Source organism: Phacochoerus africanus, chromosome 15 (assembly GCF_016906955.1).
Source record: "Phacochoerus africanus isolate WHEZ1 chromosome 15, ROS_Pafr_v1, whole genome shotgun sequence".
NCBI classification, from domain to species: Eukaryota; Metazoa; Chordata; class Mammalia; order Artiodactyla; family Suidae; genus Phacochoerus; species Phacochoerus africanus.
The window spans coordinates 105,111,043-105,132,081 of record NC_062558.1 but is presented as its reverse complement, the minus strand read 5'-3'; the positions used below and the strand labels follow the sequence as shown (position 1 = coordinate 105,132,081).

The following is a 21,039-nucleotide window of genomic DNA, read 5'->3' as shown; positions in this document are numbered from 1 at the left end:
TAGAAACATTTTAAAAAGTGCTTTTCTGGTAAAAAATTTTTGTAAATACAAAATAAATATAATAAAGGTTTTATAATTAGAGAAAATTAGAAATGCTTTCCAGAAAACGAAAATGAATCCTTCTCTTCCCTAGGGAAAAATGTTCTTTAGCTTTGTAGATCAGTATCTCTCTCTCTCTCTCTCTCTCTTTTTTTTTTTTTGGAAGGAACTAGGTAAGTTTTTAAAACTTTGAATTTCTATTTATTTGTCTTTTGCCTTTTTAGGGCCACACCCATGGCATAGGGACGTTCCCAGGCTGAGTCTAATCGGAGCTACAGCTGCTGGCCTATGACACAGTTGCAGCAACGCCAGATCCCATCCATATCTTCGACGACCTACACCACTGCTCACAGCAACACTGAATCCTTAACCCACTGAGCGAGGCCAGGGATCGAACCTGTATCCTCATGGATACTAGTCGGGTTCATTAACCACTAAGCCACAATGGGAACTCCTGAATTTTTGTGTGTGTGTAATAAACAGTTGATCTTGATCAAAGGGCCCATATAATTATTCTTTTTAATATTAATTATGTTTTTCCTAGCAGAATGCCTTACATACAAGGGAAGACATTTATTACTTGTTGAAAAAAACCTGTCATTTCTGCTTCAGTTGCAAGCCAGGGACATTTAATTTGTTAATGTCTTTCACATAGAATATATTATGGCAAAATCTGCCTCAAACAAGTATTTTATAATCCTTCTTGTGGCCCAGTGATTTTCAATTTATCAACAGTAGTGTTTGACTAAACTGTCAACCAGTGATTTTCATCATTTAATCAGTGAAAGCAATGCTTAAAAATTGTTCCACAAACTCACATATAAGGATAATAAAATCTACAAGCATATATAACAAGGCTAATAACCAAATACCACATTAAATTTTGAAGCTGACTGGCTAATGTCACCTTAGATTATGGATCTGCTAACCTCATCAACTAAAGAGAATAAAGTGAAAAATAATGACAAAAGTAAAGACTAGAGAAATTCTTTGGGGAAGAGAATCAAAAGATTTAGAGTATAAAAGAAGCTTCACTTGGAATGCTGAGTCCCAAGATTATCCTTTAGCAAATATCTGAAAAGTTATTTTTAAGTAAGAATGACAAACTTAGAACAATTTCATTTGTTTATTACAAACCTTAGGAGAAGAATGACCAAAAAAAAAAATTAAAAAATCATTTTTTTCTTCTTTTACAATTTTTTTTTCATTTTTTAAAGTTTTACTGAAGTATAGTTGCTTTACAATGGTCTAATAACCTTTGCTGTACAACAAATCATCTTTTTAATTATCCATTCTGGACTGTCACTTAAGTGCCTCTCTGGAGGTCCCAAATGTGAAACTGAGATATTTTTCTCTTCCTGGAAGGAATTTGCTTCTAAGGCTGCCAAAAGTTAAGCTGAATCAGGCTTCTTCCCTCTTAGAACTATCACATTATGTATCATTTTTTCATATAGTTTAAATATAGATTCCTATAAATGAATCAGATTTAAATAAAAAGGTACTTACATTCACATTGTATGACATCTAAGTTAAATTGCTGAACAGCTCCCATGCTTATCTGTTTTAACTCACTGTCCAATAGCATCTGCATTAAGGATGTTGACAGATGCTGGCAGGCTGACATGCAAGCAGTCTGGGCAACTTTCCCCTGTTTAAAACAAATATCCAAACCAAAACAATAAACAAACATAGAAATATACCATAAATTACCATAAAAATTATATGCATTGTATTTTTTGTTGCTTTTTTTTTTAGAATAATTATTGGCCTTTCTGTATTCTTAGTGGCAGTCTTTTAGCATAGGAGTTATAAGTAACATTCTGTTCACTTGTCCTTCTCAGGATATAAATATCATTAAAGCTTTAACAGCACTCAGGAAAATTAAAATACAAGATTAAAATCCACTAATTATTATTTTAGGTCTCTTGAAATGCCTTATGTATTTTTTTAAAAGTGTACATTAAAATACGACATTGTGACACAAAATATCTGTCATGGTGATGAAACATTTTATTCATATAATGCTCTTTAAGCTCTTCTTTATATAATTAACCAAGTCAAGAAATAAGGGAGATAATTAGCAGTATAATTTATTATAATTTAAACTGTACCCAATATACTTTATAATGCATATATTGATACATATATAATATGTAAAATATACATTGAGTCATTAGGTCCTACTTCTAATCAGAGTATTAGTTTGTAGTATAGTTTCAATCAGCAGGGAAAAAAAGAAGCTTGCCTACCAATATGATTTCACAATCATCTACAGATCTACGTAAGTTTTAGAAATTAAATTTTAAAATCAACTGATGATTTAGAAATATGTAGTTAAGTGAGCTACAAATACCTATGGTTGCCCTTTAGATATATATACATCATAAAATATTTTCTACTACAAAAAGCTCCTAAAATGATAACTGAATTTGACTCACGGCCCTGATTCAAGCTATATGTTCTTAAAAACAAAAACAAAAAAAATTTAAATGTTTAGCCTCTAGATCACACAGCTAAATCACAACATAATACCACTTTTAGTATAAATCATTCTTTTAAGGAGTCTTTTTATTTCAACTAGAAGTTTAAAATATAAAAATTCTTTTAGATAATGTTTTCCAGTGTAATACTGCTCATAGTATGGCTATCTCCAACCCACAACTATGTGATTTGGTGATGGATTGACTGCCATGATAAGATTCAAAAATCTATGAATAGGGTTAAAAATAATGACTTTTGTAAGCAAAACATGTGTCATGTTTTGTTCATTTGCATTAACAAATATTTACCCAGTGATATTTGATAATTATGCTTTTTCCTACTTATCACAAAGGCCAGGAAAGTTACAAATTCATGAAAATCTTCCAAGCATAAATGCCACAATACATTAGTACAAAAATGTTAACATAGGGTTGATATCTGTTAAAAAGTAAGAAGAACATAAATGTATTTTCAAGATGTTTACTGGAACAGTTGTTCATGAAATTACACACTCAAAGTCAGTCTAGAAACAAGGAACTTTCATGAATCTTTATGAATCTTTTTTGAGTCTTTAGCATTTAGACACTATGCCCAGTGAAAAACTGTGCATCTGAAATGGAATGTCAAATTCTCGATCAAAAACTTTAGAGATAAAGGCTGATGCAAACAATATATTTGACAGATACTGATGAACTGCCAAAAAGGAATGTAACAAACAATGCAAAACCCAGCATGCTTCAAGATCCCCAAACCCAATAGGAATTAGTCTAGGAGACATGCAGCTTCATTCCCCAAGCAGAATATATCAATATGAATGGGGGGAGCTGGGAGAGAGACAGAAAAAGAAGAAATCAATGGCATGTAATTTAATTACAACATAAAAGGCTTGAGAATACTTAATGGAAACGTCATTTTGACTTAACTGAACAATTTAGTGCATTTTACTTTAATGTACTTTGCCATCAAATCAGCTCCATGTCCTTCTAACTGCAAAAGCAGATTAATAAATTACTAATATATTCATTTCATAAACAAACACACTGTACAATGTAAGTGGTATTATTTTAAGGTGAACTTTAAATTTGAACATGTGTTCAGATGCTACAAATGACTATGTAGCAACAGTACTGGAGCCAAAATGATGGTACTAGTATAAAAAATACAGGCTATTCCATAAATTTGGTGGATATAGGTAATGAAAACACATATATGTGTGTGCATACACACATACACACTCACACACAAGTTTAGCTTTAGTTTAAATAACATGTAATAACGAAATTCTAACATTAAATTTCTTTTGATTATGCATATTAAATACAGGCTTATTGTTCTCAAAGATAGAAGTTTAAAATATTTATAAAATATTCAAAGAAAATAAATTCTTACTTTTTATGCTCAAAATTAATATCAAAGGTTCAAATTCCTTAAATTTTTAAAGTTATATTCTATAAGATCATACAGTTTTTCATGTGAACAAACATTCTTAAATTTTACCTGATTTAACTGATTTTGAGAAAGAAAATTTTAAAGTTCTGGAAATTTGCACACCCTCAAAATAACTTTAGCAATTCATTTTTGAAGCCTATATATAGCCCTTGGTACACTTCTGTATAACCAAAACACCCCTTCCTGAACACTATTTTGCTATTACTGTTGGGGCTTTTAATACTATATCACTTTCTAGAACAAAAACAATCTAAGTACTTCTACAACTACCTTTAAAAACTGGTCCTTTTCATTAGAGATGCTCTGGTTTTTAACATTACAACAAACAAAGCAAAAGTAATTAAGTGAAGTGACTGAGAAAACACTGCACATTTAATAAATATCAAGTACCTAGGAATTTCTGCTCCCCTCATGTGAAAAATTAATTGCAACTCTTATTAACATTCTCTTTAACAACATAAATTTCAGTAAATAAGTAAAAACACCTGCCAAACTTTTAAAGGTAACTATTTTTTTTTACCCTGCTGTAACATTTTGCTGAAAACAACTTGCAAAGACAGAAAATCCTTAGACAAACTTCTTATATTTCAAAGGAACTTGTAAAAGAGAATCTGCTGACATATTAGATCCTTTTTGCATTACCCAAAAGCTTTTCTTCTAAGAACAATTGTGGTAAAGAGACATTTGGCTCCTAGGAAATTCCCAAAGGGTCAACCATATGCATCCTTCCATGGCACCTTCACAGTGCTGCTTTCTAGATCCATGTCTCAAAAGCAGCTTTCATCATTTACTTGTATGTCAGTCAATATGATTTATGGACTGCATTCAACAAAGTCAAAGCATATAGAATGAGAAATATGACTACAATCTGCTAATTTGTTTTGTATTGAGCCACTTAAGAGTCAAAGACCTAATGTCAGACTGAGACCAGCAACACAATTAACCAGTCGGTGACAGATTCATCCATCCTCCCTGCCAGGCTGTGCCAATCAAAGACAGCATGAGGTGACATTTGGTGAAATCAGTAAGAAAACTCATTCTCTAAGTAACCTATGTGAGACCTTGATTGACACTTTTTGAATTTAGTTTGTGGAACACAGCCACTCTTTATCTAATAGTCCCTCACTACAAGCTGTGAAATAAGGCTTTTAATGCCAATCATAAGAACAATAAACCACAAACCACCAACCCTCAGTTTAAAAGGAATCAAGAAAACACATCTGTTTGTATGTCAAGCCAAATTTCCAAAATAATTTACTATTATAGATTAAAGATACTCTGTTTCCTTTGAAACATCATAAAGTGACATAGCAACAAAAATACAACACATTTTATTAGATTATGGCTCAAACCTCTTTTGGTTTCAAAGTAATGTTTTGATAGATCTACTCTAATATAATAGTGGGAGAAATGTAGAATACTTAAAAACTAATTTGACACATTTAAATTTTCATTTGAAGTTTTCATTTCTGTCTCACCACTCTCTTATTTCAAAGATCTAATAAAAAAAGGGAAGGTTTGATTTCAATAGTAACTATTTGAAAGCATTTTTCAATGCTACTTTCATTCTTTCAAATACATTTAACATAAAAATGTGCTCTTGAAATCACAACCATTCTTTATCGGTCTACTTTCCTTAATGATCCCAGGAGAGTCCATTTTTCTTTATTTATACCCCCACAAAAGATCAACTTTACACAATAAGCTACTCTTTTATGTAAGTAAAAAAAAAAAAATATATATATATATACAGACTCAGAAATATTGTACACTGTATTATTCTTTAAATTGATAACAGGTTTTGTTTTAAAAGGTTATGTAACTCTTGTCAGAAAAACTGGAAAGCTGAAATGAAATTAAGGTCAATTTAAATATTAAATCTAAAACTGGTAAGTGAAATTATTAATTCTGATTCTATAGGGTATTTAAAGTTATTAATTTTTTAATTTACTTAAACAAAACTTTAAAACACTGCTATATTATTCAAACTTATTGCCTCTCAGTTTACCACATGAATTTCAGTTATGAGACTATGAAATAACCTTTTCAGAGGGAAGACAAAGAGGAAAGAAAGTATTTTGATGAATTGGTCAGCATTCTAAATGGCTACAATTTTTAGCCTTTTAAAACATGCAGTCCAAAAGAGTGAGGCCTTTCATCAAATATGAAGTAAACACTAAAATTAGAAATAAATTCTTAATTGAAAAAAGATGTCTAGTTGAAAAGTAGACATTTTAAGAAATCTATTATTCTTCTAATCTATTATTCTATTATAATAGAAATCTATTATTCTTTTACATAAGAATCACTAATTTAAATTTTACTATGTGAAACTACATTTACTCAAATTTAAAGAATGCCATTAAATCAGGAAAAAAAATGCCTAAACATTAGTATAAAACATGAAAATTTCCCCAAGATGATTTCACAAATGCACAAAGATTGTTCTATTTAGTAAGACAGGTTTTAATCTATTTTCTGGCTGAACACTCTAAATAATACTGAAATGTTTCAGATTCCCAATAATACAGAATGGAGGAGTTACAAAGTTTAAATTTAAATATGAATTCCTTTAGTGAGAGTTTTTTGTTTTTGTTTTTGGCCACACATGCTGTATATGGAAGTTCCCAGACCAGGGATCAAATCCAAGCTGCATGCATGCAACCTACGCCACAGGTGGCAGATCTTTAACCTACAATGCCGGGCAGGGGATAGAACCAGCAACACCACAGGGACAGGCTGGATCATTAACCCACTGTGTCACAGCAGGAACTCCTTCAGTGAGTTTTAATAATAACTTATAACACTATCTTGGAGACAGAGTTTTGATATTATGTCCAAAAAATTCATAGGTCTATCAAAATACTCTTGCTCTAACATCCCTCACATTCTCCAAAATACCTCCTTTACACTTCTATATTCCTCTCATTCTCTTTCTGTCCCCATCTCAGTAGTTCTAGCCTGGAAAGAATTGGTTATCACATCAGTTAACCACAATTCACAGCCAATTATGAATTCCTTTCTCCCCCTCTTAGGCTTTTCTCCTCCTAACAATTTTCAATCATAAGATAAGAGACAACATAAATACTTGCTCTTGGGACACGGACATAAATACTTGCTCTTGGGACAATTTTCAATCATAAGATAAGAGACAATATAAATACTTGCTCTTGGGACACAGATACACACACACACACACACACACACACACACACTTAAAACAGAAGCATCTTAAAGTTGGGGAACAAAATTCTCCAAACTAGGAAAACTTTTTTTCTCAATCTTTTGAACATGGCCTTAGATAACATGTAATACCCAGATTTTCAGCTTTCTGCAACTATCATTGTTGTCATGGCAGTTCCATCATTTCTCTAAACCCATCCTGTCTTCAACAGGCAGAAAGAGAATGCAAGGATAAGTAGAACAATGAAAGTCAAGGTTTTGAAAAAATGCCTTTGCTTCCAAGCTACCAATTATATCAGAAATGTAGATAAAATGATGAAAACTGCATGCAATTCTGTCCAGAAGAGCAGGAAAAGGAAGCTAGTTTGTGCTATGTGGGAACTGACAGAGATTTTTATCTCTTAATCTACTTGATAATAGCAAATTGGGCAATCAGATACATGTTTAAATATATATCAAGGCCCTATAATTCTCTCACTTGGCTAGAGAAATGCAAGAGAAGTTAAAGATGAGCTATACTTTTCCACATGGTGACTGAACACTATGATCAAGCCACAGAAATTAAGACTGAAAAACTGAAGCATACCAGCAACTGGTTATTAAAGCAAAGCTCTGTGATAGCAGAGTCATACCCTCATTTTTATACATATGCATCCAGCTCAGAGCGTTAGGCCATGTAATCACTAAAATGTACAATATCCCATGCCCAGTTTCACTTAAAATTTGCAAAGAAGTTGGCAGAATCACTAATAGGTTTGACAATATAGGTTGTTTCCACATATCATTAGTAAAACAGACAAAAGTCACCCAAGCCAACTGATTCTCTTACTAATATACTAATATATGCTGGTAGGTGGCTGACATAGCCATACATATAAACAAAGCGCAGAGTAGGCCTCTGTCATTCAAGGATTTGTATTTAGGTAAGAAGACTCTGATAGGAGTTTCCATTAGTGGCTCAGTGGGCTACAAACCCAACTAGTATCCATTAGGATGTGGGTTCGATCCCTAGCCTCACAGCTGTGAGCTGTGATGTAGGTCGCAGACGTAGCTCAGATTCTGCATTGCTATGGCTGTGGTGTAGGCCAGCAGCTGCATCTCCGATTTGACCCCTAGCCTGGAAACTTCCATATGCCACAGGTGCAGCTCTAAAAAAAGAAAAAAAAAGGGAAAGAAAAAGGAAAAAGACTGTGAGAGTCCAGTACAAGTAGGGCTTCACTTGCTGAGGCTCATCTTTGAATAACATGCTCTGTGAAATGGATATTAGGTGGGGAGGAACCACTCAGCAACTGAATGCAGTCAAAATCCCAATTCTCCCTAACTCAATCTGGTTTTGCTGTCCTCTGTTAGCTGACATGGATAAAGTAACTCTCATTATAGTCTACAGTTTTCAATTATATTTTATAGCATTTTCTGAAAGAGGTTACATGGCAAGCAGTATTTTCAAACTTGGGAATCCTCAAAGGTTTGGGGTATACTTATCCAGAGTATTTAGGGCTTTTTGAACAGGTAATTTCACTGAGCTAAATCCTAGACTGTGAGAATGTGGCTCCCTCACTTCCAGTTGGGGGAGTACCTGAGATATGATTTTAAAAGAGTAAGGGAAATGTATCATGTGAGGGGAAGGTACGTATTGAAAAAAAACAAAACTCATACAAAAGAGGAAGGAATAAGCATGGTAAGTTATCTACCATACCTTGTTTTCAAAACACAAGCTTGCAAATAACATTCTACAGTACTCTGAGAGTGAAAATTAAGTTTTTACAGACATCTACAGTAGGCCTTTGTCAAATACCCGTCTCTTGTTTCCAGAGACTTTAAATCTCAATGCTACCATCTACCACACCGATTTCCAAGAGGTAGAAAGATTTATAACATGACAGCTTCCCTACAATGCCTTAAAGTCTTCTAAATGAAAGAAAAGGAAGTGATAAAAATGTTGTTGCTCATCTTCCAAATTCTTCCCATATGTGTAATATTCATCTAAACATGAGCCTTTGTTGGGACTTTACCCCACGAAGTCTAATCTCTTTACTTTGCCTTGCATGAGTTTTATTAGTATGTACCAGGATCTTGGCCAGCTGCATTTTGTTTTCTCTACCTAACCTTCAGACATCCTGTAGATAAGAATGCACCAAAGCTGTTTTACCTCTCCCATCAGCTCTATCCTCACCTTTATCCATTCCTGTTGCTTCATACAAGGAAGAAAAAAAAAGAGAGAGAGAGAAAAGAAAAGAAAAAAAGATGCTTCTCAACATCACCAGATCCTGGCCTGCACAGGAAACTTCTGACTCCAACATCTTTTCCTATCGTCTCCTTTATTTCTCTTCAGAGGATCTGACCTTCTTTTTGCTATCTTTATCTGCTCACAATAAAACATAATTCCAAATCGAACCACCTCTTATCTACATATTTTAGTCCCTTTTCTTCCCCCATTTTAATTTTTGTCTATTTAGCTGAGGGGCAGGGTGGTGGAGGAAGAGAAGTATCTTCTATTTTTTTCTTCCTGTTGTGGAATACAGGTTAAAGGACAAAGATAAGACAGCATTTGCATTCCTAGAACTTATTGCTATCTACTAAAACTCAAGTAACTTTCTAAACATGAACTCTTTGTTTCCATCTAGTAGTGAAACTAGATGGTACATTTTCATCTGTTTTTTTGTTTGTATGTTTGTTTGTTTGTTGTCTTTTTGCCTTTTCTAGGGCTGCTCCCTCGGCATATGGAGATTCCCAGACTAGGGGTCTAATCGGATCCATAGCCACCGGCCTATGCCAGAGCCATAGCAACACGGAATCTAAGCCACGTCTGCAACCTACACCACAGCTCATGGCAACGCTGGATCCTTAACCCACAGAGCAAGGCCTCATGGTTCCTAGTTGGATTCGTTAACCACTGCACCTCGATGGGAACTCATCTGTTTTTCTTTTTTTTTTCTTTTTTTTTGTCTTTTCTATGGCCGCACCCATGGCATATGGAGGTTCCCAGGCTAGGGCTCCAATCGGAGCTGTAGCTGCCGGCCTACACCAGAGCCACAGCAATGCCAGATCCGAGCCGCATCTGCGACCTACAGCACAGCTCACGGCAACACCATATCCTTAACCCACTGAGCGAGGCCAGGGATCGAACCCACAACCTCATGGTTCTTAGTTGGATTCGTTTCCACTGAGCCACAACAGGAACTCCCTCATCTGTTTTTTAATAATGAATCTTCTTGTTCAAAATGATACTTTGCTTATAAAGCCTGTTATAGATGATGTTGGCTATTTCACCTATAGCTATTAAAGTTATAGGACATTTGTAAGTGTACATATGCATATGTGTACTAATACTAATACATGCACATTTAGTCTATAGGCTGGGAAGAGTCAACTTCAATTATTTCCATTTATCTCTCCTTGATCTGTTATTCACAGGTCAGGCTTTGTAGTTCTCTCCTCATCCACTGGCTTCCTACTAGGACTCTCATGCTGTTTCCTTCTAAAAGCCCTCTATTACTACTTCTATCAGCTACGCCCTGATTAAGAGCAACTCAAAATGCTGTTTTCTACAACCTGTGACAGCAGAAAAATATTTAAGTATGCTATATACACACAGAAGATTTACAAACTTATGAAGTTAAATTCTAAACCAAGATCAGTTAGCATTTAGCTATTAGAGACATCAACTTAATAAATACCTAAAAGGATTAAAGTTATAAAATTCAAGTGTTCATTTTTACCTAAAAAGCAAGATTTTTTTTTTTGCAATTAACTTCCAGCAGTGAAAATCACTTAACTGTTTTATTACATTATGAAAAATCTTAAGAAAAAAATGTAAATTCTAATAGTGGGCTTCGACTGTTTTTAACTTTTTAAATTTACATTTTCTTTCAAAGTTCTCTCTCTCCAATGTGCTGATACACTGTCAATGGTTTACTTTTGTTGATTTTTGTGTACTTGGAAGTAACATTATAAAAGTTCGGAGATATCAAACGATATCATAGAAATATCTCATTTATTACCATATAAAGAACTATCTCATATAAGCAATTTTTTCAAAACATTGGATATTTGGAGTCCCCTTCATGGCTCAATGGTTGATGAACCTGACTTGGATCCATGAGGTGTGAGTTCGATCCCTGGCCTCACTCAGTGGGTTAAGTATCCAGCATTGCTGTGGCTATGGTGTAGGCTGGCATCTATAGCTTGGATTTAACCCCTAGCCTGGGAACTTCCATATGCTGCATGTGCGGCCCTAAAAAGGAAAAAAAAAAAAAAATTGGACATTCAAGTGCCAAATATTACTAAATTTCTCATTCACATTTACCTAAAACTGATCCCCAAATCAGTTCTTCCTTCTTAAAGAGAGGACAAGAAACAATCTGAGGTTTTTTGGATAGCAGGGTTAATATCACTTCTGTATTCTGAATATGTATATGGTTTATCTGCAGGAAACCTGTTAGCAAGCTTAATAAGTACTTAACAACTACTACATTAAATGAGCAAAAAGGTCAAGTGGAAGCATGAGGGTCTGTCTCTGCAATGAGTCAAAATATTTTTCCTTAGTGTTGGGAATTTGCAACCGTCATTTTGGTGCTCTTGGTTCTTTCATTTTGCTTTGATCACTATTCAAAATTTATAGTTATATCTAGAGACTTGTGGTCTGAATTACCACATTATTTTTTCATGGAGGTGTGCAAGAAATGCATAAAAATACAAATATTTCTAATCAGTACTGGGGATACTATCTTTACAAAATCATGTTCATGTACACATTTTCTAAACTTCTTCCTGCAAATAATAGACGGTAAGCTTTCTATTCAAAACTAGAAAGAATTCTAATTGGCAAATTCCTGACTCAAAAATTCAATTTTTGCTGTATACTTTTTAAACGTATGAGAAAATGACTTTTATAGTAGTCCATTTCTTCACTATTTCTCTTCTATTAACTTTAAAAATACTTATCAAGCCCTTACTCCGGGCAAGACATTGTTTAGGTATTACAGAATAAACAATGATGAGCAGATACAATGCCTGACATAAAGCGATTAAATTCCACCAGTAGAGACGGCAAGTCTAGGACCACAGCACAAGACAAAATACAAACAGTACCATAAAAGTGGGACAAAGTATCAATACACGGTTAAGTGGAATTAGCAAAAGTTTCATGAAAAAGGCAGCATTAAAGATGGCTTTTGGAAGAGATTCAAGATTTTTTACAGTTATAAATGAAGACAAGGTAGAAAATTAAAGCTAGATGCAAGACACAATGAATTTCCACTTTGGATGCCCATGTTGAATAATGGTCAGAAATAAATCTGAAAGAGGCTGAGATCATTTTTTTGTTAGTTAGCCTGTAGAATTTTTACTTAATTCAGTAGATAAGTGAGAAACTCTTAAGTTTTTGATTAGGGAAAACAGTAACTATGCTTTGGAAAGGACAATCTGGCTTTGATAGGCAGGATGAGCTGAAGTAAGGAGAGATTATTGGGAGAGACTAATTAGAAGACAATTACAATAATCAAACTCTGAACTTTGATAACAGAAATAAGAACAGAAAAGACAAAATATAGGTTAGGGACACTTACAAAAACAAAATAAGATTTTTCAGTATTTATATGCAGATAAAATTTGGCTTCTTATTCTGGTTGTCAAGAGCTCATAACTAGAGGTGAAAAGGATAAATAAATAAAAATAAAAAGAAAAATAGTATGAAACAATTTTAAAAAGGTAAAAGCTACGGCAATTCAGGAAAGCAATACTGGGCATGGAGTGAAAAAGAAACACTTGAACTGGGTTATGCACTGATATTTCTACAAGTACTGTTTGGGTAAGGGTTGTAGAGAAAAAACATTCAGGAAAAGCAGTCTTACAAACAGTAATACTAACAACTAATATTTTTTTGAATGTTTATTACATGCCAGGTACTTTTCTAAACATTTCATGTACACTACCTCATTTAATCTCTAAATATATATATGTAAGGATATAATTATATAAAGTGTATAAGTATATAAAATATATATAGTATACACTCTTATTGAACTCATTTGCAGATAAGGAAAATATTTGCGAAGTGTGGCCTGTCATGCATGAGGTGACCACAGAGAGGTTTCCCAGAGCACTGTATTCACCACATATGCACCATAATATTAACCCTCACAATCAAATTCCAGAGAATCTTGATTGCTTAAAAAACAACTAATATTACCTTCAAACTTTGGTTTCCACAAAACTACAATATAGCAAGAACATTGCCAAAAAATTAAAATTTACTATAAATACCTAGGCAGAGAAAAATAAGCCTGCAGGAAGTTCTTTATTTTCTAATTTGCATGCTAGCTTCAGCTTATATCTACTTACCGACATGGCTGCGTGATCATTGCTGTTAGTCTGAGAAGGAAGTCAGACAGGCAATCAAACAAAAAGGAAAATGTATTCCAGTAACGACAGAAGTGGTGTTTAAAAGTAACAAAACAAATACTTTCTAAAACAAGCAAGCTCTCTGTGTTGCTATAATTTAAAAGGCATTAATTAATCACATAATGTGACTATCATACATATGTGAGTTTTCACATCTACACCAATCAGATAAATCCTCCTCCAAACTTCTGTCTACCTAATCAAGCTGTGTAGTCAGCATTAAAATACTGAGAACTTTAGCAGTTACTAAAATGTCTGCTGAACCAGCAAGTTTAGAAAACACCAGCTCATTGACAAGGTTCTTTCCAATGGAAAAACTGTTCTCGAATTTTAAGCAAAAATGTCGATATTTAAGCTCTGGAAATTTTAGTTCAGTTAAATCTAGTGCCAAGCACTGGAATCTGATTTTTTAACAAGCTTATCTTCCTACAAGTGATTTTAATACAAAAAGAAATAAAACGTCTACTTCTTTACAAATAGAAAATTGTAAATAATATATGATTCTGAAGATGCTTAGACAGGATAAGCCACTATGCTTCCACAAAACCCGCTCACAGAGCTTAAAATAAATTACTCAAGGAAAGGATGGCACACTAAATTATCTTACAATTAATCATTTAAATGTATTTTTCTCCCCTGGGAAGTGATTAATAGGTCAAAGTGATTAATAGGTCCAAGTAAAAACCAAATCATTGGTCTCAAACACATATCAACTACCACTTAAGTTCTGTATTAAAAATATGGTACTGGCTTATTCATTTAAAACATTAAAAATTAATTAAATGTTAATTCCTTAAAATAATAAGGATTGATAAAATAAATTTAATTAGCCTTAAAATACTGTTTTTTAAATTTTTTTCCTTTTTGGCTGCACCCACCATGTATGAAAGTTCCTGGGCCAGGGAGTGAATCTGAGTTGCAGCTGTGACCTACACCACAGCTGCTGCAATACCAGATCCTTAACCCACGCTCCAGGCCTGGGATTGAACCCACACCACAAGAGAAACAATGTTGGATTCTTAACACACTGCACTACAGTGAACTCCCAAAAACACTGTTTTTTAATTGATCTAACTTACTTTTCAAATTCCAATAATAAACTATATAATATTTCGGCACTACTTTTTTTTTTCTTAAGAAAAGGGTATTCACCCAGAAACATGGATTTAACCTTTTTATATTAGGTCAATGAAACTCAAAATCTATTTATTAGTGGTAGCTGAACATCTGGTATAGCCTATCCCTAAGTGCCCCTCCATGTGAGAAGTTGTTCTCTTCACCAAACACATATAGAGTAAAAGAGAAACCACAAGCAGAAATGGAGGAAGAGGACACTCAACTAGCCAGGCAGATTATGGCAACAATTAAGCCCAGCAAGCAGAGGGCTAGCAGCTGTGTTAGCCAGACAATGCATTCTCTTAGAAGAGTGGACTAGACTCTGGATAATCTCTCAGTCCTTTCTAGGTTTAACTTCCAATAAATTTTGTTTGGAAGAGCAAAATTATCCCATCACCACAGTTATTTTATTCAACTATTTTTCCAAAATCTTTCAAATTATAGGTAAAGGTATTTTGCAAGATATAAAAGCCAGAAACTCAAGATGAAATTTAGCTAAGATTTAGTAACCAGGTCAATAAAAGTTGGTCAATAACACTTAACACACAACATGTACATCATGAGACATCATTGTTCACATGACACAATTTTATATGAGTTATAGTCAATAAATCAGATAAAATATTATTATCCTTATATATTTTAAAATTAATATCCAAACAAGAAAAAACAATTTGTAAGTATGTGTGTGTATATATATATATATACACACACACACACAATAAATATATGGTTATGTTTCACTTGATAAGGAAAGCACTAAAATGTATTCAAAGCTGCCTGTTACAATTTTAAAAATACAATCTTTGTATTTTTGTTTTATAGTTTTGGCCATGCCTGCTGCATGCAGAAGTTCCTGGGCCAGGGATCAAACCTGGGCCACAGCAGTAACCTGAGCCACAGCAGTGACACTAGATCCTTAACCTGCTTAGGCACTAGGGAACTCCCAATTGTTGTATTTTTAATACAATTCTTTCTGGTGTCACATAAAAGAAAAGGTGATAAAAGTCTGTGATTATATTATTGACTAATAAAGATCTCCTTTGCAGTTTTCAGTGAAGTCAAAAGATATGTACACTTATAAAAAAAAGTATGAACCAAATAATAAAAAACATAAAAGTGCGAAGCTAAAAGAGAAAATAAGATGTCAGAGTGAATAAATCAAAGTCTAGCTTGGGACTTTACACCCATACGACACTTAAAAACAAATTTTATATATGGGGACCTTAGAGGTGAATTTATCCAATCACTTTACTTCCAGACAAGGAAATAAGTTGTTCAAAATCAAGATGGTAGATTATTTAATGTGCTTGCAATCCTGAGAAACAAGTGAAACAAAAAGCACAGAATTACGAAAAGGAATAAAATATTTAACAGAGGAGAAAATGAAGGGGTATGGGGGAATTTATCAAGGGATACTTTCTGGAAGACAGAAAGCAGATTAAACAGAAGAGAGAGCAACTGCCCATGATATGCTACCAGGGAACTATAGTGGAGCTCTGAGTCAGCTATACATTAAAGGTCCAGAGTTGGCAGGTATGAGAGAGGACACAAATGAGAAGTGGAATGGAAAGCAGGGAAAGTAATTGAAGATTTCTGGAATGACTGTGCCAATGATCTCCTAACTGTAAGAGAGAGCATAAGCATTTTTCACAATGAGAAGACTTCTGCGGGGAGAGCTGAGTGCTGGTATAGGTAGAAGGAGCAGGGGTGGGGGTGGGGGGGTCCTGCTGATCTGGCAGTGTCGTGGCAGAGGAAAGAGGCAGAGAAGTCTACACAATTTATGGAGCTCAGTGTAAGATGTGAGGTCATTTGTTCAAAAATTATTAAGAATTTCAAGATAACTACAGAGCATTAAACCCCAGGCAGGACCCTTCTAAAATTGGAACCTGGCGCAACTGCACAGATTACACATCAGTGAAGTCAGCCCTAAAGAGAGGAAGATCATCTCCATCTCTGCTCACTCAAATGTGAAAAATCCTAGGCAAAATGCCTCTCAAATTAAAAAAAAAAATCTAGTCAGATTCCTACTGGGGGAAAAAAATTTATCAAAATATAGGGTATTTACACAGTAGCAGAGTAAACCCGTATCAGTGTTCCAGGCCTTCTTTGCTAAAAGAGAATGAAGAAAAACAAAGAAAAAACTTATTCTAGAGAACGGATAATTCAAGAAAGAGAAAATAACTTTTTAAAAACTTTTCCAATACCACAGGGAGATTTGAAAGATAATATATCCATTAAAAAAAAATAGAGAGAACATCAGGAGTTCCTGTTGTGGTTCAGTGGTAACAAACCCTGAATAGTATCCATGAGGATATGGGTTCAATCCCTGGCCCCACACAGTGGGTTAAGTATCCAGCATTGCTGTGAGCTGTGGTGTAGGTTGCAGATGTGGCTTAGAGCTGGCATTGCCGTGGCTGTGGTGTAGGCTTGTGGCTGCAGCTCCAATTCAACCCCTAGTCTGAGAACTTCCATATTCCACACCTGTGGCCCTAAAAAGAAAAACAAGAGAGAGAGAGAACAGTATTCTATGAAAAAGATATATATTTAAAACTGAAGTGATTCCTTAGAAATTGAAAATATAACAAAATATTCTCTAGAAGGACTGCAAATAAAATTGAGAAATTCTCCCAAAGCACAGAACAAAAAAAAGATGAAGAAACAGGAAATGAAGGAAAGGACAAAAGACAGAGGACCAACCTAGAAACTCTAATATCTAACTAATGAGAGTCCAAGAAAGACAGAACAGAAAAGCAAAGGGGGAAGTTCCCATCGTGGCTCAGTGGTTAACAAACCCAATTAGTATCCATGAGGAAGCGGGTTCAATCCCTGGCCTTGCTCAGGGGGTTAAGGATCCAGTGTTGCTGTGGTATAGGCTGCAGATGCAGCTTGGATCCTGTGTTGCTGTGGCGTAGGCTGGCAGCAATAGTTGATTCAACCCCTTGCCTGGGAACCCCCATATGCGTGGGTACAGCCCTTAAAAAAAAAAAAGCAGAGGGGAGAAAATTATCTAAAAAATAATAAAAGAGACTTTTCCTGCACTGAATTTCCCCTCTGACAGTAAAGGGATGCTGAACAAAGAGCAAAGTGAATGGAATATAAGCTTACATCTCCACATATTCCCATGACTTTTTTTTTCTTTTTGTCTTTTTAGGGCCACACCCACAGCATATGGAAGTTCCCAGGCTAGGGGTCAAATCAAAGCTGGAGCTGCTGACCTATGCCATAGCAATGTGGGATCCAAGCCACATCTGTGATCTACACCACAGCTCACAGCAACACTGGATCCTTAAACCCACTGTGCAAGGCTAGGGATAGAACCCACATCTTCATGGATACTAGTAGGGTTCATTATTGCTGAGCCCCAATGGAAATCCCAACATTTATTTTTTCCATACCCAAGATGTGCAGAAGATGCCAGGCCAGGGACTGAACCCAAGTCACGGCAGCCCTGAGCCACCACGGTGACAACACTGGATACTGAAGCTGCAGAGCCACACAGGAACTCCCTCTAGTGACATTTTAGAATATAAAGGAATAAAAAATATATCCTAAAACTTGCATGCCAGAAGAAAACAGAGGAATGCAATAAAAATTATCAGAGATAAAACTATCCAACCTAGGAATTTCCTCTGTGGCACAACAGGATTGGCGGTGTTTATGGACCTCTGGACACAGGTTCAATCCCCAGCCTGGCACAATGGGTTAAGGATCTGGCACTGCCACAGATGCAGCACAAGTCACAATTGTAGCTTGGATCTGAACCCTGGCCTGGGAATTCCATATGCCATGGGGCAGCCAAAAAAGAAAGAAAGAAAGAAAAAAAAAGAACTAAACTATTCAACCTAGAACTATATAACCAGCCAAACTAGCAATCAAACATTAGGAGAGAAGAAGATACTTCATGACACGCAAGGACATAAATTAGGAGGAAGTTACTGAGGCAGTTTAACAAAACCAACCAGCAAAGCAAAAAAACAAAAAACAAAAACACATGCACAATCCAGGAAAAAGCTCCCAATCTTGGAGAAAAGAGAAGGAAAGTCCCAGCTTAACAGCTACACAGCCATTAAATCCTAGAGAGCAACTGGTACAAACTAGAAAGAGAGGCCTCTGTAGCTGTCAGAAAATAGTAGATGAAGAACTGATAGAATAAAGGGTAAAGAAGCTAATACTTTTATCTTACATAGAAAAGAATTAAGATACTGTCTAAAGAAAAGGAACAAAAACTAGGAGTATAACTATGTTAGTAAAGAAATACTAAATAAAAGAAATAACACAAAACAATGGGAGAAAAAGGGGAAAATGAGAGTTTGTGATGTGTGCCTTATCTCTCACAGTGGGTACTCACAAAACATTCTCTTTTTAAGATGATGTTCAGAAGAAATGAAAACATATGGTGAAAAGGTAGGCTGGAGGTTTAGGAGTCTGGGATGGAGGTGGAGGTTGGTGAGAGACAGGCTATTTTCTATCCCACTTGACTTATTACCATATACACATATTAATTAAAGTAAACTAAAACAAAACAGTCTTTATTTATAGCTCTATAAAATAAACCAGACATTAGCAAATTGATCCAGAGGCTGAATGACTTGTCCTACTTCCACAACACTGGTTAACTGGAAGAATCAGGCCTAAACCCCCAAATCTCAAAATTTTCAGCACAGTACAGTATCTCCAGAAAAAAATTCTTATGGAGAGAATGGTTTTAAAAGTCAGATATATATTTCTTTCTCACTGACAGAATGCATAATGTTTTTTAACTATTTACGGAAATTAAAGATGTAAATTAAAAATTTAGTGGCACTGGACACATTTAGTAGGGAAAGAAATCATGGCCCTAAGCATAAAGAATTTATAAAGGATACTAAATTAGTGCATCAATAAATTACTAATAGTTCAAAGCAACATTTAAGCCAAGGGAAAAAAACCTTCAAAGGAAGCAGCAAAGGGAAACACCATAAAAGAAAATTGGATAGTGTTAGATACAAAATTTAAAGAGAAAGTAACACAGCACATTTCCCTGTCTTAAAAGCAGTTTCTACTATAGTATTTTAAATTTTGTCATTAAACATATACTTTGATTTCTTTTTTTTTTTCTTTTTTTCCTTTTTTGGGCAACCCCACAGTATATGGAGCTGCTGGGCCAGGGAATCAGATCTGAGCCTCAGCTGTGCACAGCAACACTGGATCCTTTAACCCACTGTGTGGTGCCAGAAATCAAACCTGGAACCTGCATCCTGACACTAAAGAGACGCTGCTAATCCTCCTGGGCCACTGATTTATTTCTTGAATTAATAAAAGGTAAATAATTTTTCTCCAACAATGTGATTTTAAAAGCTATGCTATATTTAGTGCTGTATTAGTGAATGCTTAACAACAATTCTCTGGGGGGAAAAAAACCCTTGATTAGTAAGATACGCTGATTTCCATGGTCTAACTATGCCTGGCAAAACGTAACGTCACTGAATGCACAGTTGGGAAGAGACTCTACAGGCTCTACAATACATATTTCCCAATATGATTTTGAGGCCATTTTGTCTTAGTAGGAAGACACTTCTAATCTTAGAGTAAAAGACATTGGAAGAAATGATTCTATTAATAGATGTTCTTTTTATGAACTTCCTTTTCAGGTATCCATTCTCCAAAATGAGATATACCTATAATCAGATAATGATCTTCTTGAAAAATAATCAATCATATTAACATATAGTTAGACAATCATAGGCCAAAGATAAAATTCATTATTCCTAAAAATCATGTCTTTATTATCCAATCTTTTTTTACTGTTCATCACACCACTTCTATAAGCACAGAAAATCAAATTTTAAGCATATTTGCAAGTAAAAGGAAAACATGTATTTCTGGGAAGAAAACAGCTTTGATATTTATATTCACACAGAAACCAGATTAGTTTATTGTCTTTCTAAGCTGATTGACTTGGGCCTGTGATAAATTTATTTCCAAATACCTCCTGTTTCTACGAGTGGATGAGTGAGAGAACTGATATATTGCTTTCCTCATCTGTTTCTCTTAAGAGTCAGTCGGTACAAGCCCGTGCAGGGAATGGAAAAATAAAGTGCTTCCTTGCTTCCATGTTAAATTACCTACTCACCTGCATTTCCCTGTGCTCTAGCACAGAAGCCAGGCTCTCCTGGCTATAGGAACTGACAGTAGACAGTATTTATAGTAATGACAGGTATTTCCTCATAACCTAAAATGTTAAGCTTCTGTGCTAAATGTATTATCTGCCTTAAGGGAGTTTGCCATTTTATGACTCAGAGCTAAATCTGTTTAGCTGTTATTGTTCTTAGAGGTCAAGAAGCTGAAGGTAGGCGAGCCCAGGATAGGCTTTAGAGTTAGAAAGAC

General features: G+C 34.9%; 1 protein-coding gene across 2 annotated transcripts in view; it reads right to left on the bottom strand.

Moving 5' to 3' along the window:
- Positions 1 to 21,039, bottom strand: part of EXOC6 (exocyst complex component 6) — a 229,115-nt gene that overhangs the window by 50,889 nt on the left and 157,187 nt on the right. For both annotated transcript variants that reach the window (XM_047759791.1, XM_047759790.1), the window contains exon 19: positions 1,546 to 1,687. In XM_047759791.1, coding sequence (XP_047615747.1) covers positions 1,546 to 1,687 — 142 coding nt within the window. The remainder of the gene's footprint in view (positions 1 to 1,545; positions 1,688 to 21,039) is intronic.